This window comes from Hypanus sabinus, chromosome 7, assembly GCF_030144855.1.
Source record: "Hypanus sabinus isolate sHypSab1 chromosome 7, sHypSab1.hap1, whole genome shotgun sequence".
Lineage (NCBI taxonomy): Eukaryota > Metazoa > Chordata > Chondrichthyes > Myliobatiformes > Dasyatidae > Hypanus > Hypanus sabinus.
In genome coordinates, this window is record NC_082712.1 from 154,479,536 (window position 1) to 154,503,582 (window position 24,047).

At 39.3% G+C, this 24,047-nt stretch overlaps 2 protein-coding genes across 3 annotated transcripts in view; both read left to right on the top strand.

Moving 5' to 3' along the window:
- Positions 1-3,922, top strand: part of alkbh3 (alkB homolog 3, alpha-ketoglutarate dependent dioxygenase) — a 75,027-nt gene extending 71,105 nt beyond the window's left edge. For both annotated transcript variants that reach the window (XM_059975975.1, XM_059975976.1), the window contains exon 10: positions 3,100-3,922. In XM_059975975.1, the coding sequence (XP_059831958.1) occupies positions 3,100-3,177 (78 nt within the window). In that variant the 3' untranslated portion in view covers positions 3,178-3,922. The remainder of the gene's footprint in view (positions 1-3,099) is intronic.
- A 15,992-nt stretch (positions 3,923-19,914) lies between these two features.
- Positions 19,915-23,296, top strand: c7h11orf96 (chromosome 7 C11orf96 homolog). Its single transcript, XM_059975977.1, has one exon. It carries the CDS (start codon positions 19,997-19,999, stop codon positions 20,363-20,365), a length of 369 nt encoding a protein of 122 aa, XP_059831960.1. The 5' UTR covers positions 19,915-19,996; the 3' UTR covers positions 20,366-23,296.
- The last annotated feature ends 751 nt before the right edge of the window (positions 23,297-24,047 follow it).

Genomic DNA, 24,047 nt, shown 5'->3' on the forward strand with positions numbered 1-24,047 from the left:
ATTCCTCCAGTAATACTTTTCGCAATACTATCATATGCCTTCTATATCTATACGCTGGCAGATACCACTGAGTGATAGAGATTGCTATCTTTAAGGCCCTGCGTAAAATCTAGTAACTCTTTAGAACTAACTGCAGGATTTCATCCCTTACTCAATGTTGGAGCATCCATTTGGACCACAACTTTCGCTGTTAACTCTGTACTTCAGAATGCTAATGTAGAAAAAATGCTGTAGAATAGTGTCAGAATGCCAGTGTTGATGGCTTTAGTTCAGACACCTGGCAGTTGTATCTCTGATCACAAAGACGCATTCCTTTAGGCTTTTGGATCTTGAGGGAATCGGGATGAAATGGTTAGTGCAACTATACGTTCTTTGGTAACAGGTCAACTGTGATCTTATTGAATAGCAGAGTAGATAGAAGAGACTGAAAGAGCTTCAGTTTCGTAAATAATTACCTCTGCTTCCCTAACTATGGAATACCCTATAACTCTCTGTGCCTTGATCTTTCTCCTTGCTGTACAGCAGAACAATTCTTCAGGGATCTCCTCATCTACTGGACTGTACTTTTATATCTTTGTGGCAGACATCCAGCTCCCTTCCCCTATGCACACCTTTGAGCTGTGGAGGGTGACCAGCACCTGAAGTGTGCCATCCACAATTTTTCGATCATTATTCAATGTAACTTTACTCACACTTGGTAACAAATTCTGTTTTCCAACAACAAAATAATTTAGTGTGATTTAATGCAAGTTAATTACCTTGTATGTGGCACTAAGCCTTTTTAAAACATTTTTGATTATTATAGCAGCAATGTATTCTCAGTTGACTTAATCTCTTCTGAACTGCTTTTTCATTAATATTATTGTTTTGAACAACGCCAGTGTCCAAAAAAATGTTCTCCTCTCACAACTTTGCCAATGTTCTCAGTTCTTAGCCCAATATATTGACTGTAATGGTGGATTGGATCAAATCCCTAGATTGCTATCTCTAACAGCTACCCTATGTATTCCAGGCACACACAAAGTAATGTGAGATCTCTTAACTCCAATTAATCATCTTCATAGCAATAACTTGTTTTATATCAGGTCTGCCAGTTAATCGCAGTTAAACATTATGATTAATGCACTAATTTTATTTAGGTTAATATTTTAGCACAATCAGCTGCATTTGCTACTCTGAGAATACCTTGAAACTGCCTGCATCCTTAAATAAAACTCGAGACTGAGCTTTCTGCACATGTGTGGCATTGCCAGGGAGACGGCAATGTGTGGTGCAGCAGCATCTGTCGATAGTGTGCATCACAGATCCTGAAGCCAAGTGCAAGCTGGCTGTCATTTACCCCTAGGGCCTCAGCAAATCAGCTGCTTCATAAATCTACACCCTCAGTCTGTAGGGTAGAACACTGTTGTGTTCAAAGCCAAAATTAAGCACATTAAATTGTTATATTAATCACAATTAATTTTTAATTGCATGTCAGAAAAAAAATTATAAAACTTCTATAACACAGAGAAATGTTCCAGTACGCTGTGGAGAAGCATAATTAGGCAAAATCTGATTCAACCCAAAGAGATAAGGATAGTAACATAACAGACTGTTGATGTTGGGATCTGGAGCAAAAGACAAACTGCTGAGAACTTAATGGTTCAAGCAGCATCTGTGGAGGCAAACACATAGTCAATGGTTCAAGTCGAGACCCTGCATCAGGGCTGTTCATGAAAAGCTTGTCAGAAAAAGTAGAACTTAAGCAGGGTGTTGAAGTAAGAGTGAGAAACAAGAGTTTAGCGAAATTCCTACCTTGGAACTAGCTAATAAGCAACAAACAAGGCCAGAATTAGAGGGATACAAAATAACAGTTCAAGAAAGAGCCGTAGAAGATGGCTTCTCATTCCTGCTGTGCCATCTAGTGAAATCATGAATGGTTTTTTAAATTTGTTGCCACTTTCCTGTGCTGATCCAGATGCTTTCATTCAGTTAATAACCAAAAATATTACTATAATATACTAGGAGGGGAGTAAAGAACTGAAGGGATTTGAGATTTCTTTTGGCTAGACATGATATAGAAAAATACAGCAAAGACACAGGTCTTTCAGCCCAACAAGTCCATGCTGATCTCATTCTTTACCGAGCTAGATGAGGTGGATGTATTAGTGTTTTCCTTAGGAAAAATCTAGAATTAAACAAATTTTTAAATAATGCATGATTTAGGATGAGAAGGAAAGGGATTCAGTAATCCAAATCTAATGGACATAGATTTAGGGTGAGAAGGAAAAGATTGAAAAGGGACTTGAGCGGCAACTTTTTCACAGAGAGGGTAGTGAGTATACAAAACTAACTGCCAAAGTGTTTGAGGCAGGTACAACAGTAAAATTTAAGAAGTACTTTGAAAGGTGCGTGCAAGGGTTAAGCTTGGAGAAGGATATTGGAGTGCAGGAAGCTGGGTAGGCACCGTGGTTGGCATGGAATTGTTAGACCTGTATCTGTACTGTATAGCTCTATGCTGTATGATTCTATGATATCTGCAGTGGAAGAAGGCAGGCTTTGAAGGGAGTGTGAAAGTGAAAAGCACATCAGAACTGCAAAGGTATTGTGGGTTTAATTGACAACCCTTATAAAATGCAAGTTGTTTTTCAGAATCAAGTGACAAAAGTCTAGATATTTTTGAGTTCCAAGATATTTTGGAGCAATAATAAATAACTTGGGATGGGAAAAGAGCAAAAGGAAAAGTATTTTCTCCGAAAGCTAGATGTAGAAAACGTGGGGTTATTAATATGGAGGGGAGGGGTATATAAGAAATAAGGTTGTTAATGTAGATTGAGGGAGAGCCACAGAAATTTTGCTTTGACAAAGTGAATGAGAGGGCAAACCTAAGTGACTTACTGATAAGTAGAACTTAATGAGAGAAGATGAAGGAAGAAGAAATCATTGAAGGACATGATGATTTGAGATGGAGAGTGAAATCACAGAAAAGAGAATACCTCAGGAGTACTGAATAGTACCTCGAAAGAGTGAATGAGGTCACTATTAGAACAGGATGTAGAAAACAAAGAATCTTGACACCTGCACTATTAATCTTTGAATGCATTTTTCTATTGTTTTCAGCATCGAGTTCCAAAAGAATACCATGATAGAAATCCACGAATAAATCTGACATTTAGAACAGTTTATCCTGAGGCATGATTAAACTGAAGATAATGTTAGACGTGAAAATGCATTTGATGCGGAGCTGTACAAAAATAACTGAAAGAGCAGAAGTCTTCAATTGAACTTTGATAGTTTTTGTTTGAAAGCAGGAACTTTGGGAACTACATTAATAATTTTCATACAAATGTGTTTAAGAATTTGTCAGTGAGTGTTTACAATTCTGAGGCACTGGACTTGTATTATAAAGAAGCATGTCTGGGAAGTTTCACTGTTGCAAGTTTAGTAAAAATGAAGTATAAATCCGTAATTTCATTGGTGGCGAAAATTTATTTCTAAAGTATGTTATTAAGTCAATTTTGAGTTTTTTTGGGAAAAACACAATGTCAAATTGTGATTGTATACAAATCTGGAAAAAGTTTCTTGAACGGAAATGTGTCATGGAAAGCTTGGAACCTGAAAATATTTATTGAAGGTTTAGATGTTTGAAAGCCAAGGTTAAGTTTCACCATTGAATAATTAAAAATTGAACTGAAGTATAAGAGGAAGGATTTTGGTGAGATTAAACAATGAAAAAGTTGATTGTGTTTTTTTGTAAAATAGTTGCTGATAACATTATGCAGTAAAAGTTTAAAAGCATGTTCGAAAGCACATTTAATTCTGTATGATATGAAATGTCCAGAAATAATTACCATTTAAACATAATGCACTTTGAAACCGATGGAATTAATGACATCATGAAACATAAATAGGTACACACTAAATAAATTGATTCTTAATCAAAGGTGTGATTTTACTTCTTATTACAGTTTGCTTCAGTGAACATAAATTAGCTTTGCACAGAAGTGCACATCATTGCAGGACAATCATTTTAAGCTATATTTGTTTTTTTATGCTATTTAACAATCTAAAAGAAACATGGTTCTTATATTTGTTATTAAGAGATTATTTGAATATTAGGGTAGTAAGATAATGTTAATAAAAGTGGGCATGCATGGTCAACTTTGATGTTTCGGGTTTCTCTACGGATTAGCCTTGCAGAAAGATTGACTTGCTGTGTACTCATACCAATGACCATTCAACATGTTTTGTTGCTTAAGTATTGTGTGCATCCCTAGTTTTCTTGATCTCTGGATGGGCTATCATAGAGTTACGGAATGCAAAGTTGTTTCAACAAGGAAAGAGGTTGTTTGGCATTTTGACCTTGCAGTCTCTCCAGACCCAAAGTTTATTAATCTAGTTCACTTTCTCCTGATTGTGGGTGTTGTGGGCAATGCCATCAGTAATGATTTCATTTCGATTGCCCTTGATAAAATGGTGGCAAATTGATCTTATGAACTGCGAGTCACCTTGGTCAATATACTTCCACCCCTTGCAACTGGGTAGCAGATTCCAGGGTCTGGACTCTGTGCTGATGATGCAATGGTAATATATTTCCAGGTCTGTATAACGTTTGATTTGAAAAAGAGCTTACTTGCAATAGCATTCCCGTGATCATTTGTTCTTTGGTGGTAGAGGTTGCCACTTCAGAAAGATCTTCAGGATATCTTGGCAAATGCTACAGTATGGTTGTATTCTTGGCTATCTCCTTCAGCCTGCAATTTTCCCTAGAAAATCTATTAGTTTCCCTTTTGAATATTCTTTGCAATAAGACCATAAGACATAGGAGCAGAAATAGCCATTCAGCCCATTGAGTCTGCTCTGCCATTCCATCATGGCTGAACCCGGATCCCACTCAACCCCATACACCTGCCTCCTTTGATGCCCTGACCGATGAGTAAATGATCAACTTCCACCTTAAATATACCCACAGACATGGACTCCACTGCAGCCTGTGGCAGAGCATTCCACAGATACAGTAATCTCTGGCTAAAAAAAAATCCTCGCCTCTGTTCTAAAAGGTTGCCCCTCAATTTTAAGGCTGTGCCCTTTAGTTCTCGATACCCCGCCAAAGGAAACGTCCTCTCCACTTCCACCCTATCTAGTCCTTTCAACGTTTGGCAGGTTTCAATGAGATCGCCCGCATTCTTCTAAATTCCAGTGAGTACAGGCCCAAAGCTGCAAGTGCTTCTAATATGCCAACCCCTTCATTCCCAGAATCAACCTCATGAACCTCTTCTGGACTCCAAAGGATATTTTGAGATACGGGGGCCAAAACTATTGACAATACTCCTGACTAGTGTCTTATAAAGGCTCAGCATTAACTCCTTGTTTTAATATTCTATAACCCTTTGAAATAAAAGGTTTGCCAACTATGAACATGAAATGTTCTTCTAACATGAAATGTTTCATGGTGACAGCATTTGATATTTTAAAGCACCTCCACACCATCCACCACAAGTGGGACTTCCCAGTGGCCAGGTATTTTAATTCATTCCCATTCTGATGTGAGTTCATGTCATCCTCTTGTGCCAAGATGAGGCCACCTTCAAGGTGGAGGAGCAACACCTTATATTACATCTTCACTCTAATGGCATGAATATTGATTTCTCTTTCCGGTAAACAGATTACCACTCCCACCTGCTTCTACAGCCCCCTCTGACCTTTTACTTCTTCTTATTTGCCTATTACTTCCCCGGGTTGCTTCCTCCTTCCCTTTCTCCTATGGTTCACTCTCTTCGTCTGTCAGATTCCCTTTTCTCCAGCCCTTAACCTTTCCTACATTTTTTTTTCTGCATTCTGTGGGTGCTGCTTAACCTTTGTAATTGGTTATCAACTAAAGTCACAGTGGAAGAGCGTCGAGCTCAGGCTAATTTCCTCTTGGAATGAGAAATGGAAATTAGGAGAGTCCAAGCTGGTATCTCTCAGCGTTATCATTACAGTTGGTTTCAAACTGAAAATGTTGGTACCTTACAACTGCCTTTTTAAATGCAGTGCTGTGAAACGGTGAAGAGGATGCAGGTAAATGTTTCCATCTTAAAACTATTGATGTTATAAATATTTCCCTTTAAAACATTCTTGAATCACTTTTTGTTTGGTAAATATATGCGTATAACTCAGCTTTAACAATTTATCTGTCAAATTAGGATGTATTTTTATGACATCAAGTAGTGGTTCCATGCTTTCTATAGAAATATTATCAACGCTGGATTTTAGTGCAATTATTCTGATAAGAGTTTTTTTTTGCAACAGGAAAAGGCAAAGTTCCTTTTTGGCAGGTTTAAGTTCTCAGTAGGAACAATTAAAACATTGCTTCAGTGGAGTGACACATTATCAACAATCCCTGGCAATTTGGCAACAGGCTGCTTGGCATGTTTGAAACCTGCAGCTCTTTATAAATAAATAAAAAGTTTACAAGCCACCTGTCACACCAGAGCCTTTGAATTAGTACATTACATAGTGCAAAAAAAAATACAACTATCCAGTTACTGTAATTTGGGGATGCTGAATGAATGATAAATGGTTCCCAAGGTATCAAGACAAAATGTACAGCTCTCCTTTTTGAGGTACCTTTTTGATGCAGGGATCTTTTATAGTCACCCAAACAGACAAATTGAACCTTGGTTTAAAGTCCCATTCAACAGGGGAGGGGGGAGGGGGCTATTCTATGTGAGTAATGCAGCATTGCAACTTTGTGCAATGCATTTGCTGCATTAAATTGTGTACTATTTACAAAGGAAGATATGGACAATGATAATCCTGTGAATGCCAACACTGCTCCCAAGATCTTATCTTTTCTTATTGCTTACATATGGTGCACTATTAACCTGAAAACTGGAGGTTTCCTTTTAAATCTGATATTTTTCATGTTTCAATGAGTTCTTATAGTAACTGTGATGTGGAAGAAGACCATTTGGGCAATTGAATCATTGAATTCCAGGAGAGCAATCTCACTAGTCCATTTCCCCTAGAATTACTTCTTTCCTATATGTTCATTATCACCCCTTTGATTCTTGTTTTCTATGGCCCACACCATGGGCTAATTTACTAGTGAACCTACCAGCACGTCTTTAGGAAGTGAGCGTGCAGAAGACACTCACACAGTCACTGACAAAATGTGCAAACTCCACCCAGAAGGCACCTGAGGTCATAAGCATAATATTAATTTGTAAAAACTAAATTTTGAAGTGTTCAATCTAGAATCTGTGACAGTATATGTTAGAAACTAGCAAACTGCCGACTACAACGTCCTAGTAACATATAACAGGGGAAATGTTACAACTATAAGTAGCTCCATATGATTGATTAAGTTAGCTGGATCATCCCCAACAACTTTAAACTTAATTTTAGAGGCTGACATTTTAACTCCACCGGCTACACTTGGTTCCTGGTATGAATGCGGATGTCCCTCCTACTGGAAAGGTCGACGTGGTAAGCTCTCCCCAGTTGCAGCATTGTGACCTGCAGCTAACTGCAGAATCACAGAAGAGATGAGGTGCCGTTGAGACTCACCTTTTCAGAAATTTGCTTTCTTTGAGGAAATAGAAACATTAACATTTGTTCAGGGACTAAAGCAAGTTAAAAGTCAAAATAACATAATATTTATTTAGTGATTTAACCATGTGCTAAGATAAAGGTGTTGAACTTTAATTGCTGATGTTTAGCATGTGGGGGGACAAGATAAAGGCAGCAATGTAGTATGAAGCAGAGTAAGCAATTACTCTACACAGTGTCCATTTTCCTAATATTGCACACCGTTAAAACTTGACTATTTTGTGTTGAATTTGACTTCTTATGAATTATAAAATTAGAAAAAAGTTATTTAATGAAGACCAAATTTTATACATGAAAGGGATTTAAGCAATCCAATCAATGAATAAGTATGACCATAAACTTTCACTTTTCCAAGGTTTAATTAGGAGTGAAAACTGAAGCAAATGTTTGGATTTTACATTAGCTTAAATGTGATCATTTTAGGAAATGATATTTTCACTTAATAGGTTGTGCCATTTAATTATCTGCACTTAAACATAGGGAATTTCCTTCTTTTGCAAGCACACTTCTTGGTGTCCTCTAGCAGCAGCTGTTAGGCTTCTGTGGGTGAAATGCAAATAAGAATAATTAATTAGAGCTTAAGTGGTTTCTTCTTCAGAACCATTTCCCCAGACTATTAAGAATAACAAGTAGTAAACACAAAGTACACTGCAGATGCTGTGGTCAAATCAACAAATACAAACAAGCTGGATGAACTCAGCAGGTCAGACAGCATCCGTTGAAATGAGCAGTCAACGTTTCGGGCCGAGTCCTGACGAAGGGTCTCAGCCTGAAACGTTGACTGCTCGTTTCAACGGATGCTGTCCGACCTGCTGAGTTCCACCAGCTTGTTTGTACGTGTTGATAAGAATAACAAGATTAGTTCTTATCTGAGAGTCAACCCTCGGCAACTTTTTCCAGTCCTGTGCATTGACCTCCATACCAGGCAGAGATGCAACCATCAGAATGCTCTCCACAATACATCTGTACAACTTCACCAGGAGTATTTGATGACATACCAAATCTCCTCAAACTCCAAATGAAATTGCATCAATATGTAGGGCCCAGGATAGCTCTTCAGAGATATTGATACCCAAGAGCTAGAAGTTGCTCGTTCTTTCCCCTCAATGAAGATGGGTGTGTGTTCTACTGACTTTCCCTTTCTGAAGACCATAATCAATTCCTTGGTTGTACTGATGTTAAGTGTAAGGTTGCTGAATTACCCCACTCAACCAAGCAATCTGTCTCACTCCTGCATGCCTCATCATCACCATTTAAGAATCTGCCGAAAATAGTTTTGTCATTGATGAATTTTAGACAGCATTTGAGCTGTGCCTAGCTGTGCAGTTAGGAGTATAGAGAGTGTAGAGCTGTGAGGTGCACCCATGTCGATTGAGAATGGAAGGTGATCTCATTCAAACATAAAAAATATCTTTAGGGACTTGATGGAGTGTATGTGGAGTGATGATTCTTGACATTGGGGATCTAGAACCAGTGTCCTATTCTCAAAATAAATGGTCAGCCATTTAGTCCAGAGAGGAAGAAATTTCCTGGTGGAGATGTAGTGCTGAGGACTGGAGGCTCAGTCACTGGGAATATTCAGAGATATTTTTAAATGTTAAGCAAATCAAGTGATGTACAATTAGTGCAGAAAGGGAGCATTGAAATAAAAGATTAGCCATGGTCTAATGAATGACAGTGTCCACGTAAGGGGCTAGTTTGTTTTATTCCTACTATTTTTCATTTTCTTAAGTAAAAAAAAATTGGTACTGAAATATTTTAATTTTAGAATTTGAAAGGATGATGAGACTAACAGTTTGAGTTAGCTTTTTAAATTTAGTTAGATACAGCACAGTAATAGGCACTTCTGGCCCAAAAAGCCCACACCACACAATGTTACCCCTGACCAATTAACCTACCAGCCCGTACATCTTCGGAATATGAGAGGAAACCAGAGCACTGGAGAAACCCCACACTGTCACGGGGAGAACGTACAAATTCCTTACACAAGGAGAGAAATTGATCCTGGGTCATTGGTGCTGTAATTGCGGTACGCAAACCACTACACAGCTGTGCTGGCCATGAAATTGAAACAAAGCAATACTTGGTCAATTGTTATATATTTCCCATTGATTTATCTAGCTCATATTCTCAAGCTCAATGTACACTGAAAGATAGTGAGAAATTAATTGTAAATAGTTTTTATGGTGGGTTGCTTTTTAAAAGGTGGTTGTGCTGCTTAATCTCTATGTTATAAATAAGTAAAAGCATTTTCATTTCTGGCTTTAACTTCTTACTGCAGTACTTCAAACTACAGTTGAAATTAGAATGTTACTGCGGCTGTCTTCCCATCCATGTAGTGGTGTGCAGGGGTTTGTTTTAATATTTAATTATTTTTCTGATGATGTTCCTAACTTGAAGAATAAAACTGGCTAAATTTAGCCAATGAGAAATGAAGTAGTGTGTTAACTCAGGTAGTCAACTAGTGAACAGATTTCCTGCACACTAGGGAGCCCTGGCAGAATTTGTTTGATATTAAACATTTCAAATGCACACTTTCCAAAGGATTTATTATGTAAGGAGCTTTATGCATTGCCTGAACTTAAAAAAAAAAGAAACCGAAGCATTAAATATCCACCTTTTATTCCTGTTACCTGTCCTGCTGTTCAATAAAGCCATGGTTGCTCTTTTACTTCAGCACCACTTATTAATGCAGATATCTAATCAGCCAATCAGGTGGCTGCAACTCAGTGCAAAAAGCTCGCAAACATGGTGAAAAGATTCAGTTGTTGCTCAGATCAAACTTCAGAATGGAGGAGAAATGTGATCTAAGTGACTTTGACCATAGAATAATTGTTGGTGCTAGACGGAGTGGTTTCAGTATCTCGGCAACAGCTGACCTCCTGAGATTTTCATGCACAACAGTCTCGAGTTTGCAGAGATGATGTTGAAAACAAAAACCATCCAGTAAGTGGCAGTTCTGTGGTCAAAAATGCCTTGTTAATGGTCAGAGGAGAATGATCGGACTGGTTCAAGCTGACAGGAAGGTGGCAGTAACTTAAGTAACCGTGCATCACAACAGTGCTGTGTAGAAGAGCATCTCTGAATGCACAACACATTGAACGTTGAAATGAATGAGCTATGGGTGGGGTGAGTAGTTGATGTCTTCTTTCATCAACACCTGTGGTCTTTCTCTATTTAATGGCTGTCTGGAGTAGACAAATATCAGAGTTGGATTATACATGACAACAAACAACCATAGAATCTACAGCAGCATAAGACCATGGAAATGCACTCAGTAACCACTTTATTAGGTACAGGAGGCAAGCACAGTACATAATTCTAAAACATACACTGTGACTGAGTCTACATTATACTCTTAGGGAGAGAATTCTAAAGATTCTTTACCCTTTGGTGAAGAAGTTACTTTTCATCTCCATTCTGAATAGCTCTGTATAGCCTAAGATTGCGGTTCCTGGTTTTAGACACTGAAATCAAGAGAAATTGACCTACAAAGTCCATTCAGAATGTACTTTTCAATGACATTGCATCTCATTTTATAAATATGCAGGGCCAGCCTGCTTAACGTGCTTTCACATGACAGACTCAGCATCACGGAATCAATCTGGTGAACCTTGACAATGCTCCCTCTCATGACTAGCTGATTCAAAGCAGAATTTAAATGCATTTATCTTTAATTGGGCTAGAGTATCGAGGACTATATTTGTTTTACGATTCCATCGTTGTTCAATTTCCACATTAAAAGATGTTGCAACAGCTGGCGTTTGTCATCAAATTGTTATCATGTGATATAACAAGCAGTCATCCATTGCTTGGCTATGCACTTTAAAAGGCTCACTGAGCTGTGGCGACCTGACTCCAGCACGCTCGTGCTGTTTCATTCTCAGCTTATTGTCACCTCAGTCTCAGCTTTATTAAAAGTATCAAGCTATTTTAATTAAAGGCATCGTGAGAGCTCCTAACATCACGGTTTTCTGCAGTGCAACAAATTATGTCTTTATATGGGAATTGCTGGTTTAGCAGCCGATCAATCCACCTACTTTTAAGCCAACATGTTATCTAAATGTTATTTATTACTAGTGGTTTATGTCATTATGACCAGAGCAAAAGAAAATATATGACAAAGATGCTTTTTTGAATAAAACTAAACATTATTTTCAAGGTGTTAAAGTTGTTCCATGCATGTAATTAAGAAAATCTACATTTTGGATTTCTGATACAATAATTTTCAAAATATTCACGAGTGCAAAATGTTTGGATCTAATCACTAAATACATAAGTTAAACAAAATTAATGTACTTTTTCTGATCTCACTGACATGAGCACTTCTCACATCCCTCCTTCTCTGTGTAGCACTGTGGCCGGCTCTGAGGAGCAGCAGAGCGATAGTGATAGGAGACTCAATAGTGAGCAGGATGGACAGCAAGTTCTGTGGCCGTGAAAGGGAAGCCATTATGGTGTGTCACCTCCCAGGTGCTCGGGCCCAGGATATCTCAAAATGCCTTCAGGAGATTCTCAAGAGGGAGAGTGAGCAGCCAGAGATCTTAGTGCACATTGGCAACAATAATACAGGTAGAAAGGGGTAAGAGGTCCTGCACGGTAAATACAGGAGTTAGGGAGGAGGCTGGAGAGCAGGACCTCCAAGGTGGTCATCTCTGGATTGCCACCCGCTAATCAGGGCAGAAAAATGAGTGGCTGACAGAGAGGTGCAGGAGACAGGGTTTCAGATTTCTGGATCATCATGAGCTCTGCTGCGGAATGTATGACCTGCACCAAAAAGGAGGGGTTACACCTGAGCCCAAGAAAAATCAATATACTTGCGGCACGTTTCTTAGAGCTGTTAGGGAGGGTTTAAGCTAATCTGGCAGGGGGATGGGAACCGGAGTGATAGTGCTGAAGATGGGGCAGTTAGTAATGCTGTGTGTAGTGAGATTGTGAGGAAAAACAAGCAGATGTGTAGTTAGTGGGATTAGTTGAAGTGTAACGTGTGGGGAAATTCAAAAAAGGTGACGAATACAGGACAGAAAGTGTTATATTTGAATGTACAAGGTATATGTAATAAGGCAGATGATCTTCTAGCACAGTTAGAGACTGGCTGGTATGATGTTGTGGGCATCACAAAGAAGATCATAGTTGAGAGCTTAACATCCAAGGATACACCTTGTATTGAAAGAACAGGCAGGTAGGCTGAGGGGTTGGTGTGGCTACGTTGGTCAAAAATGAAGACAAATCCTTAGAAACAGGTGACATAGGATCAGAAGATGTAGAATCTTTGTGGGTAGAGTTAAGAAACTGAAAAGGCAAAAAAACCTATATAGAAGTTATACAGTACGAGTGTCCGAACAATAAAAAGGATGCAGGATGTAAATTACAACAGGAGATAGAAAAGGCATGTAATAAGGGCAATGTTATGATAGCCATTGGGGATTTCAATATGCAGGTAGACTTGGAAAATCAGGTTGCTGCTGGATCCCAAGAGAAGGAATTTGTAGAAAGCCAATGAGATAGCTTTTTGGAGCAGTTTGTGCTTGGGTCCACCTGGAAAAGGCAATTCTGGATTGGATGTTGTGTAATGAAGCCTTTCAAATATTGAATGGGCTAGACAGAGTGCATGTGGAAAGGATGTCTCCTATAGTGGATGAGTCTAGGACCAGAGCTTCAGAACAGAGGATACCCATTTAGAATAAAGGTGAGAAGGAATTTCTTGAGCAAGAGAGATGTTCATTGCCACAGATGGCTGTAGAGGCCAAGTCATTGAGTATATTTAAAGCAGAGTTTGATAGGTTTGTTGTTTAGTTGTTTAGTCAAGCTGTTAAAGATGTGGAGAAGGCAAGAGAAAAAATTTGAGAGGGATAATAAATCAGCCATAGTGCCATGCTATATGATGCTATGAATACCCTTACTGGGTTCCATATATCTAAGCAATCATCAATAGCAATTATTTCTCTGCCTGACAGCCTTATGCACAAAAAGCATTAACTCTGTTTCTCTCTTCACAGATGCTGTCTGACCTGCTGTATCCCCAGTACTTTGTTTTTATTACAGCATCCAATTATTTCTGCTCTATTTCTCTCCGTTGTATTAATTTGTTTATCCATCTGTGTTGTATTTCTTATATATTAAGCTGCAGCATCAGGTGGTTTCAAGTGTGTCAGATGCCGAAAAGGAGAAATACAGCTTGTAATCATATTTTCTCAACTTTTTTTATGCCGTGGATCAATACCATCAAGCAAGGGTCCATGGACCTCAGGTTGGGAACCCCTGACTTAGAGTGTTCAACAGAGACATACTGGAAGATTGGGACAGAGCATTCATACCCTCAGAAAAGATGGATTCTTTCTGTTGAACAATAGGTGGAGCTCTTTTCAAAAGCAGGTGTGGGGCAAAAACATAACTGAAAAAAGATAATATATTTTTTATTCTACAGCTTGGAAAAATATGAACAGTAAATGCTATGCTACAAAAAGAAGATCCAAATGAACTTATATGTAAAATATGTTCACTTTTAAAATTCTTATTGAACTTGTGCTGTTAAAAGGTTTTGTTTGTAAGTAATGGAATCCATTTGTTGCAAGTATTTTGAAGTCAAAGTACAAAAATCAAAGACAAAGTAAAATTTATTATCGAAGTACGTATATCTTATCTTGAGACTCATTTTCTTGCAGGCATTTACAGGAAAATAAATACATTAGAATTTGTGAAACACTATTAATGACTGACAAACAACAAATCAGAATCAGGGTTATTATCACAGCAGGTAACATGAAATTTGTTAACTTAGCAGCAGCAGTTCAATGCAATACATAATATAGAAGAAAATAAAATAAAATAAATAATAAATAAATCCCATCAATCAATCAATTACAGTAATACGTATATTGAATAGATTTTTTAAAACGTGCAGAAAACAGAAATACTGTATATTAAAAAAAGTGAGGTAGTGTCCAAGGGTTCAATGGCCATACAGGAATCGGATGGCAGAGGGGAAGAAGCTGTTCCTGAATCACTGATTACGTGCCTTCAGGCTTCTGTACCTCCTACCTGATGGTAACAGTGAGAAAAGGGAATGTCCTGGATGGTGGAGGTCCTTAATAATGCATGCTACCTTTTTGAGACACTGCTCCCTGAAAATGTCCAGGGTATGTTGTAGGCTAGTACCCAAGATGCAGCCGACTAAATTTACAACCCTCTGCAGCTTCTTTCAGTCCTGTGTAGCAGCCGTCCCATACCAGACAGTGATGCAGCCTATCAGAATGCTCTCCATCGTACATCTATAGAAATTTTTGAGTGTATTTGTTGACATGCCAAATCTCTTCAAACTCCTAATGAAGTATAGCCACTGTCTTGCCTTCTTTATAACTGCATTGATATGTTGGGACCAGGTTAGATACTCAGAGACACCCAAGAACTTGAAGCTGCTCACTCTCTCCGCCCTGATCCCTCTATGGAGATTGATATATGTTCCTTAGTCTTACCCTTCCTGAAGTCCACAATCAGCTCTTTTGTCTTACTGACGTTGAGTGCCAGGTTGTTGCTGCAGCACCACTCCACTGGTTGGCATATGAACAAATGTTTCTTCATAGCATAATCTAGAGGAATCATTTTAGATCAAGAATATATCTATTTCAAACCACTGAAACTCACTGAAGCCATCTGATTACAATCAGCCAGGCCCTAGTTTATATCTTGGCCTGAATGGGAGAAAACTAGTATTTTTGTTGTTACATTTCTCTTTTGTTGACCAGGTTTTAATGTTCCATTTATTTATGGGTATTGGGTCAGTGATGACAGTAAACAAGAAAACCCCTCCAGGGTGCCTTCTTGTAAGAGTATTAATTTTAGAAGCTGACATTATTACCGTAATTAGGGTGATTTCCTTTGGTAAAGTGATACTTCTGTGAGAGAAGAGATAGGTTTACCAAGCTGACACATCTAGAACACCACTGCCAATGAAATACACATTCCTCTCCACTGACACAGGGCTGAATTAATTGATGTATTTTCCTTTCTCTAGTTTATAATTAATTATTACTACCTCAAAAGAATATCCCTGTTAACATCAATAACCAAAAATAATATGAAAATAAAATACAGACATATATGGATAGCCTGGGGATTTTTATAGGTATTTATTCCAATGTTTTGCTTTTTTGTTGTAAGTCTGAGCTATTATTGTCTGAAATCTCCCTATTATGATCTAAAGTCTACCTTTCAAAGCATGTTCTTTATAATGAAACTGATAGTGTGATAATCTTGCTGATTTTAACATCTCCTTTGTAAACGGAGATCATATGAGAAAATTTGGTGTTCATTGGGAGTTACAAACAGGGTCTGATCTAAGCTGCTGTAAGTTTTATTGAAGCCATCTGATTACTGTCAGCGAGACCTTGGAGCAATACCAGTTTAAAGATTGAACGTTTTTCATACTCACATAAACAATGTCAAATATAAAATGATGGTTATTATATAATTCAGAGAAAAAGTAACCTATCCTAGCTAATATTTCCTAAGCAAATAACTGATGTTGAATTAATTAGCCAATTCATGATACAAGTACAGGGGATTAAAGTAAGGATGAATTGGCTATTATATTTAAAATACTCACTAATTGTATATGTTTTCCTAAAGCTGCTTAATATTATGACATTCCCTTCATCTCAGCTTATTCTGCTGCTTTCTGCACTCCTCTAAGTTACTACAGGAGCCAAAAGTCTGCAGTGAAGAGCAAAGAGCACTGGTTTGTAAAAGCAGGTGTTTCTTCTTCCTTTAGAATTGGGGATGACTTGCTTTCACTCTGATTTGGTGGATTCTGATTTGACTCTTGATACTTGTGAAGGAACTGCAAACTCTTCCAAGCAGGAGTGAGTTTATGGGTAGTTTGTGAGTTGGTTTGGTCCTTTCTTTACTTAAGCTATTACATGGATTCATGTTTCTTAAGCTGTGCCACCATCATACCTTCCAGAAAATCAATTTGATGTGTGACAATAAATAATGGTGGGAAGAAGCCAGTGCAATAAACATGGATGTGTTAAAAGGAGCAAACAATGATACTAAAGCTATGAAAGAAAATCGATTTGGTGAGCAAAGTACTAAGAAGTGACGATTACTGCAGTCCGAAAGATGAGAAGATCATTCTTTGTCTAGAATGATAGCACCATCACAATGATCGCACCTAAGGCCAAATGCAGAAGGAAACTGAAACCATCACCTGGTGATGCGCAGACCCAAAGCATAAAGATTCTGAAGAGCCAGATGGTGAAATGAATGGATGACTAGCTTTATAAAAATTGCTACTTCAGATTGCCATACCCGTATGCTTTGAAAACAAAGTAGAAATTCACAGGAAACGTGATGACCAAGATACAACCCAGAATGGCAAAGCTGAAGTTATAATTAAAATAGTTAATTGACTAATGTCATATTGCTGTGCTGCTATCTCGCATCTGCTATTCTGCCATTTCTCTTGCTCCTCCTTTAACCATAAGTACAATGCACTGTCAAAAATATCCTGATAAGCAAGAGCCCTGAGCTTTGGCATTTGCCCCATTAGGACCAAAATCAGCCTAGTATCACTGACATATGTCATGAAATTTGTTGTTTTGTGGCAGCTGTCCAGTGAGAGACATAAAAACTACTTTCAGTTACAAAAAATAAATAATTAGTTCAAAAGACAGATAGTGAGTTCATGGATTCATGGACCAATCAAGAATCTGATGGCAGAGATGATGAAGCTGCTCCTAAAATGTTGTGTATGCATCTTCAGGTTCCTGCACCTACTTCCCGATGGAAGTATTGAGTATGTCCTAGATGTTAAGAATGCCACTTTCTTGTGGCACCACTTTTAGAAGATGGTGCGGAGGGTTGTGTCTTGGTATCATCTAAAATATGGTCGTCTCTGATAGGAGTGGAGTGTAGACTTCCATTTACATCTGGATGATTCTCCAGCTAGAGACTTAAAAAAAACTAATGAATTGTCTAAATCAACACACACAAAAAGCTGGTGGAACTCAGCAGGTCAGGCAACAACTACCTATTTGTTGAATTGTCTATAGGGACAGGGGATCCCCTTTAAAAATATGAATCATATTGGAAGAAATCTGCAGCTAGGCATAACAGAGATGTGTGAACTCCCAGAAGAAATTCCCTTTGTTCATAACTGTATGGCATTTGTCAAATATGAGAATGAATTTCACGACCAGCTTACAGACACAAAATGCTGAAGAAACAAGACCAGCTTGCTAATTTACAGGGTAAAAGGGTAAAGTACACAGAAACTATGTTCTATGTTCTATGAAACATTTACCCTCTTTTGCCCCAGACATTGCTGACTAAATCGTTAGGGAATTAAAAGTGAGCACTCAGAATTCATTGACCTGGTAATTTCGTAAGAATATGTAAAGCCAATGCAGTTGCAAAATCAAAGTCGAATTTATTGTCGTTTGCACAAGTACATGTATGATGGAATGAAAAGCTTTCTTGCAGCATTACAGGCACGTCACAGCATATAAGTAGCATTCGTAAGATAAACATAAATGTGACATAATTTTTTCACGTTTTCCACAGGAAAACGCAATTTACAACAAAAATCCATTTTCGAAAAGTTCATTTCAGTGCAGCGTGGTCCTGGTGTTGCTCAACTGCAGTGATTAGGGGTTTGTCCGGTGATTCAAGTACTGAATGTTTGAAGGGAAGCAACTGCTCTTGGACCTGTTGGTGGACTTCAGGCTTATATATGCCATGCACGGTGGTAGCTTCAAGATGATGGCTCGGCTTGGATGGTGGGGATCTCTGATGATGGATGTTACCTTCTTGAAGAGCGCCTCATGTGATGAGTGAAGTAGATCCACGACTCTGAGTGGCTCCCTGCGTTCCTGCGCATTTGAAGTGCCATCCCAGACCGTGATGCAACCGGTCGGGATACTTTCAACTGTAGAAGTTTGTGAGAGTGTTTGATGGCAAGTCGAACCTCCTTAATCTCTCCAGGAAACTCTTCCCTATTATTGTACCTAAGTGCTAGAATAGGTCATACAATGTGCTAACGCCAGTAAGTTAAAGCCAGGCGCTCTCCCCACCGCCCATCCTTCCAATGTCAATCTGAGCATGTTCACCCTCCTTCCCCTTCCTGAAGTCAACGATCAGCTTTTCTGTCTAAAGGAGAGGATCAGTCCCCCTTCACCCAGGGCATGCCCTCTTCTCATTGCTGCCATCAGGAAGGAGGTACAGGAGCACACTCAACGATTCAGGAATGATTTCTTCCCCTCTGCCGTCAGATTTCCGACTGGACATCGAACTCATTGCCACAACCGTACGATTGTTTTCTCCCTTTTTGCGCTACTTATTTAACTCTCTATATTTTACTATAATTTATAGCTTTTATTATATACTGCAATGCCCTGCTACCGCAAAACAGCAAATCTCACGCCGTATGCCAGTGATACTAAACGCGATTCTGATCCTGATTCTGAAATGCATTAGATTTTTTAGAACAACCGAATATATTTTTAATTATTGGTCAAAAAAACTGTCATTCTAAGACAGACACTCTTTGAACTTGTCGGTGGACGTCGTCAGGTAACCAATGGTTCTGTTGGTACAGACATCCACCCGCGCACTCTGTCGGAGAGTACACGAAGCTCATTCGGATAGGTAACCATATCTCCACATGATTGTAATGAATGGCATCAAAAGCACTCAAAACGATGAAGAACAATTGCTGATAAACGAAAGAGGAAACTAGTTTGTTGGGAGGAGCCTGTATACCTACGTTGGACTTTTGAATTTAATTATATTATGGGAACTCGTTTGTATGGAGGGGGGGAGGTCTCCATAAATCAGGCATTTGTAACCTGGGGACGGCCTGTATGCGATAAACAATAAGTCCCTTTACCCGGGTTGCTCCAAATCACTACCTACTACTTCTGGTCAAACCATCCACGAAATCCCCTCCCAGTAAAACTCCGGGAAGTCGAAACGTGAACAGAACAACGCATTCTGGAAGATGCCTCCAACTTGATCGTCTTCAGCATGGCTCTTACAATGGTTACTATTACAGCCCCCTTACTGTCTAGCAACACCTTTAATACATTTAATGAAGCTTGTGCGCCACTCTTGCAAGCAGGCTATCTTTCATAAGCCGCTTTCTGCAGCTCTATTCAGTATCACAATCCCATTCCAGGGAAAGCGGGAAAGACTGGGAAAAGGTGCATCCGGAAATAAGCAGGCAATGGATTAATAAAATCATTTCACTTCCAGTACGTCAGCCAAAAAAAAAACAACACGGTGTACGGGAACGACAGGATCGCTTTAAAAGGCAACTGTTGTCATCAGAGTCTGCGCACACGTGGGTCGAAGTCTGTATAAATGGTGTCTCCAGTGCCCACTGAGTCAAAGTTGCGGCAACTCGCCGAGGGTGAAGGCGGTGCGGATGGCAGCGGGCAAGCAGGGCGAAGTGGCCGGAATCAGCACCAGTTACCAGGCGGTGATGCCAAGCTACGCCGGGATAACGGAGGAATTCCCGCAGTCGCTGCGGCGCCAGCTGCAGAAATCCAAGCTGAAGCAGAGGCGACCCCGGGAAGCCAGGTTCAAGACGCAGCCGGTCACCTTCGATGAAATCCAGGAGGTGGAGGAGGAAGAGGTCTCGGCTCTGGAGGAGGAGAAAGCCAAGAAGTCGTTCCTGCAGTCGCTTGAGTGTCTCCGGAGGAGCGCTCAGAACTCCCGTGCCCAGAAGGCAACTTTAAGCAACTCAAAGCTGAGGTACAGCTTGGACTCGAGCGACTCGGATTCCGCCCACTGATCGCCGGGGCACCGAACCGCCCCTTAAAAGTACTGTGCTTCATAATGAAGTTTTAAAAAGCTGTATTTTGTAAAAAAAAATCTATTTTCAAAGGAGAAACCTTTACGCATCGATGGGCACAAACCAGGAATAAATACTGATGAGAGATGTTGCTCTGTGCTTGGATGTTTGGTGGTGGTTGATAAAGGCTGTTCGCGGAATCTTGCTTCTGCCCAAGTCACGAAGAACGCAGTGTTGGAAAGGGAACGGCCCATTCCTTTATTGGACACCAGTGAAGTTGTGATGAGGATATAAACGCAGCTCAACTGCAGTTTAACTGTTGTTTTTCTATTCTGCTTTGAGAATTATTAAAATGCAAGATGCAATTTTTCAGTAAAATTCCTTTCTATACCTTGTTGGATTGCACTACAGATGTTCCAAGCGTTAGCGATTTAATAGCTCGGCTCTTGCCAAATTTCATTTATGTAATGCTTTTATTACTCAAATCGGTAATTTATATGTTTGTATTTTGTGAAACATGCAACAAAGCAAGATTGTAACGCCTCGTGATTAATAAAATTAGTGAACACTTGGTATCTTACAATGTTTTTTTTTGGACAAAATGCTTGCTTGAGTATCAGACCTCTCCGTTAGGTCAGCCTGTCACAATTGGTGGAATAGATTTTGACCAGCGTCACAGGTTTGGGTTCCATGCTTGTAATCAGATAAGAATTTGTTTTCCTCTAAAGCAGTCAGTTATATCGTATTAGACGGATTTGCGCTTTCCACTCGGTGGGAATAGATATTACAGTATTAGAAATGAAGCATGTACTTCTGTTTCCCTTCGGGTCTGCGCAACGCACTCGACAACTTCAACTGCTCCTCTTTAAATCACGTGTTTGTACTTCGTATTGCAGCTTTCAGTAGCGGGGAGTTCTGTCACTAAGCGGTCTCACTCCTGGTAGCTTTGCTTGTTTAATGTTACTGAGTACTTCAGGTGTAAGCAGACACCAGCAGGCCGAACGAGCTGTAAAATTCTTATGTAAGACTGAACCCACTGCAGTCTTTAAGAGGCGCGATTACAACTAACTTGAAGCTGCAAAGCATGTTTGGCACATCGACTGCTCCAGTTTTGCTGCAAGGTGTCAGCCCCGCTACATTTCTGATTGAAATGCGATCGGAGTTGGTGCGACGGAACCAGCCACCCCCCAATTAAAGTGGTTTCCATAAATAATCGATGCAATGTTAGGTTGCTGCAGCCCCGCTAACGTATTTTTTGCCATTTAAAAAAAAACTCGTGTCAGTTAATGAAGAAGATTAGATTTTTTCCCCCGAGTGACGAGCATTCTATTCCTAATTTGGATAGGCGCTGAAAACTCCATCGCTTTCGCCGGGTCGCAATGCTCGCTGACTGACGCCGGACAACGCGTACTGCGTCCGGCTGAGTGACTCCTCCTGCCCTTGTAGATCACGCGGGACGAAGAGGTAGTCATTTGGGGCGGTGAAAGCGGGAATTGTAATTTTCTAGAATATAAATATGCTGTAGGAACTGTAAACTCGCAACATTTTTGAAATGGTGCTTTTAATTTGTGCCTGAATAAATCACATATAATAGGTACGGTGGAATAACGTGACTTGGGCATGTTTATAGTACAATTTTTGAAGCTATATAGAGAGGTGGGGCTTGGCGGCATATGGGCCAAATTTGAATTAAATGTGTGGTCGGTATACACTTTTTGGGCCGAAGGGCCTGTATCCATTCTTACGACTATGATTACATAACGAGTAAAACAAAATCACAAAAATACTCCACTTCTTTCAAGTGATCAACTGTCAACATGTTACTCAGCTAATGTTCTATGGATTTCTACTGTATTGTTTTTGTATGTAATCCGTGTGTATATTAAAAAAAACTTAATGCCCGTAGAAAAATTGGAATCATCCTGCGATTGTAAAAGGTCATATGAGAATGTAGGGTTTTATTATTTAAATCCTTACAGATGCAGTCCTGAGTAATGATATATAATGCCCCAGATTTTATAGATGCAATAATGATCAAAGACTCTTAAGCTGCTGGCGGTGATTCAGATTCTTCTACAAGCTCTGTTTTGCAGTCAAATGGGGGAAATGTTAAATTTATGTAAGCTTATGGTATTTATGAACTAGTTTTACAATGCCATATGGAGAATGCTGGGATCTGTGTTTTAATAGTGTTCTAAGTTTTAACGCCTTCCACATTCTCTAGCTGTAAGTTCTTTTTTATGTATGTGGATTGTAGTTCTTTCTGATTAAATATTAAAAATATTTCAGATTTATTTTTAACTTATAGTTCAGTTGTGTTAATTATGAGTAAATTACAAACTTGGTATTCTAAAATTTTTAAGTGTGTTTATTGTTTTTAAAAGCTTGTGAGAGTTTGTACATTTGTTGTTGACTGTCGGGGCAGATAGATAACAGGAGCTGCCCCAGAGGCTACAGAACCCTTTGAACTCATCATTCAGTAAGATTTGTACTTTGTTAGGTAAAGAGGATTTTGTTTCACAGCTGACCATAGAGTATCATTTGTGAACAAACTCATTAGAACCGTCAGATTACATGTATTTGATAAACTAGTTTAAAAACAAAAAAAAGGAAAATAAATCTAAGCTACATTGAAAGGCTGTGTCCATCATTAAGGACCCCCATCACCCAGGACATGCCCTCTTCTCATTGTTGCCATCAAGGAGGAAGTACAGGAGCCTAAAGGCACGCACTCAATATTTTAGGAACAGCTATCAGCTACCTTCTGCCATTAAATTTCTAAATGGACAATAACCATGTAACCCACATCACTTTTTCTTTTCTTTTTTTGCTCTTTTTGCACTACGTAATTTATAGTTTTTATTATGTATTGCAATGTACTGCAGTCAAATAAATTTCACAATAAACTTTACTTCTGATTTTGTCTTAGCATCTTAATGATATCTGTGAATCTGTGTTAAGCCACCTATTAATGATGCGTGATATACAGAGAAAAGAACATTTGGACCCTTTTTCAGTGGGAGTTTCTAATCTTCAAGTGTACAACATCAATGATAAATTCATGACAATGTGAAAATTATTTTTAAAATGCATAAATTAACAATAGACAATAGACAGTAGGTGCAGGAGTAGGCCATTCGGCCCTTCTAGCCAGCACTACCATTCACTATGATCATGGCTGATCATACACAATCAGTACCCCATTCCTGCCCTCTCCCCATATCCCTTGACCCCGCTATCTATAAGAGCTCTATCTAACTCTCTCTTGAATGCATCCAGGGACTTGGCCTCCACTGCCTTCTGGGGCAGAGCATTCCACATATCCACCACTCTCTGGGTGAAAAAGTTTTTCCACATCCCTGTTCTAAATGGCCTACCCCTTATTCTTAAACTGTGGCCTCTAGTTCTGGTCTCTCCCATCAGCGGGAACATGCTTCCTGCCTCCAGTGCATCCAATCCCTTAATAATCTTTTATGTTTCAATCAGATCCCCTCTCATCTTTCTAAATTCCAGTGTATACAAGCCTAGTCGCTCCAATCTTTCAACATATGACAGTCCCGCCATTCCGGAATTAACCTTGTGAACCTACGCTGCATTCCCTCAATAGCAAGAATGTCCTTCTTCAAATTTGGAGACCAAAACTGCACACAATACTCCAGGTGGGGTCTCACCAGGGCCCTGT

Bases quoted from the DNA above. Each gene is read 5' to 3' on its own strand.
- c7h11orf96 (XM_059975977.1), top strand. From the start codon at position 19,997: ATGGCAGCGGGCAAGCAGGGCGAAGTGGCCGGAATCAGCACCAGTTAC.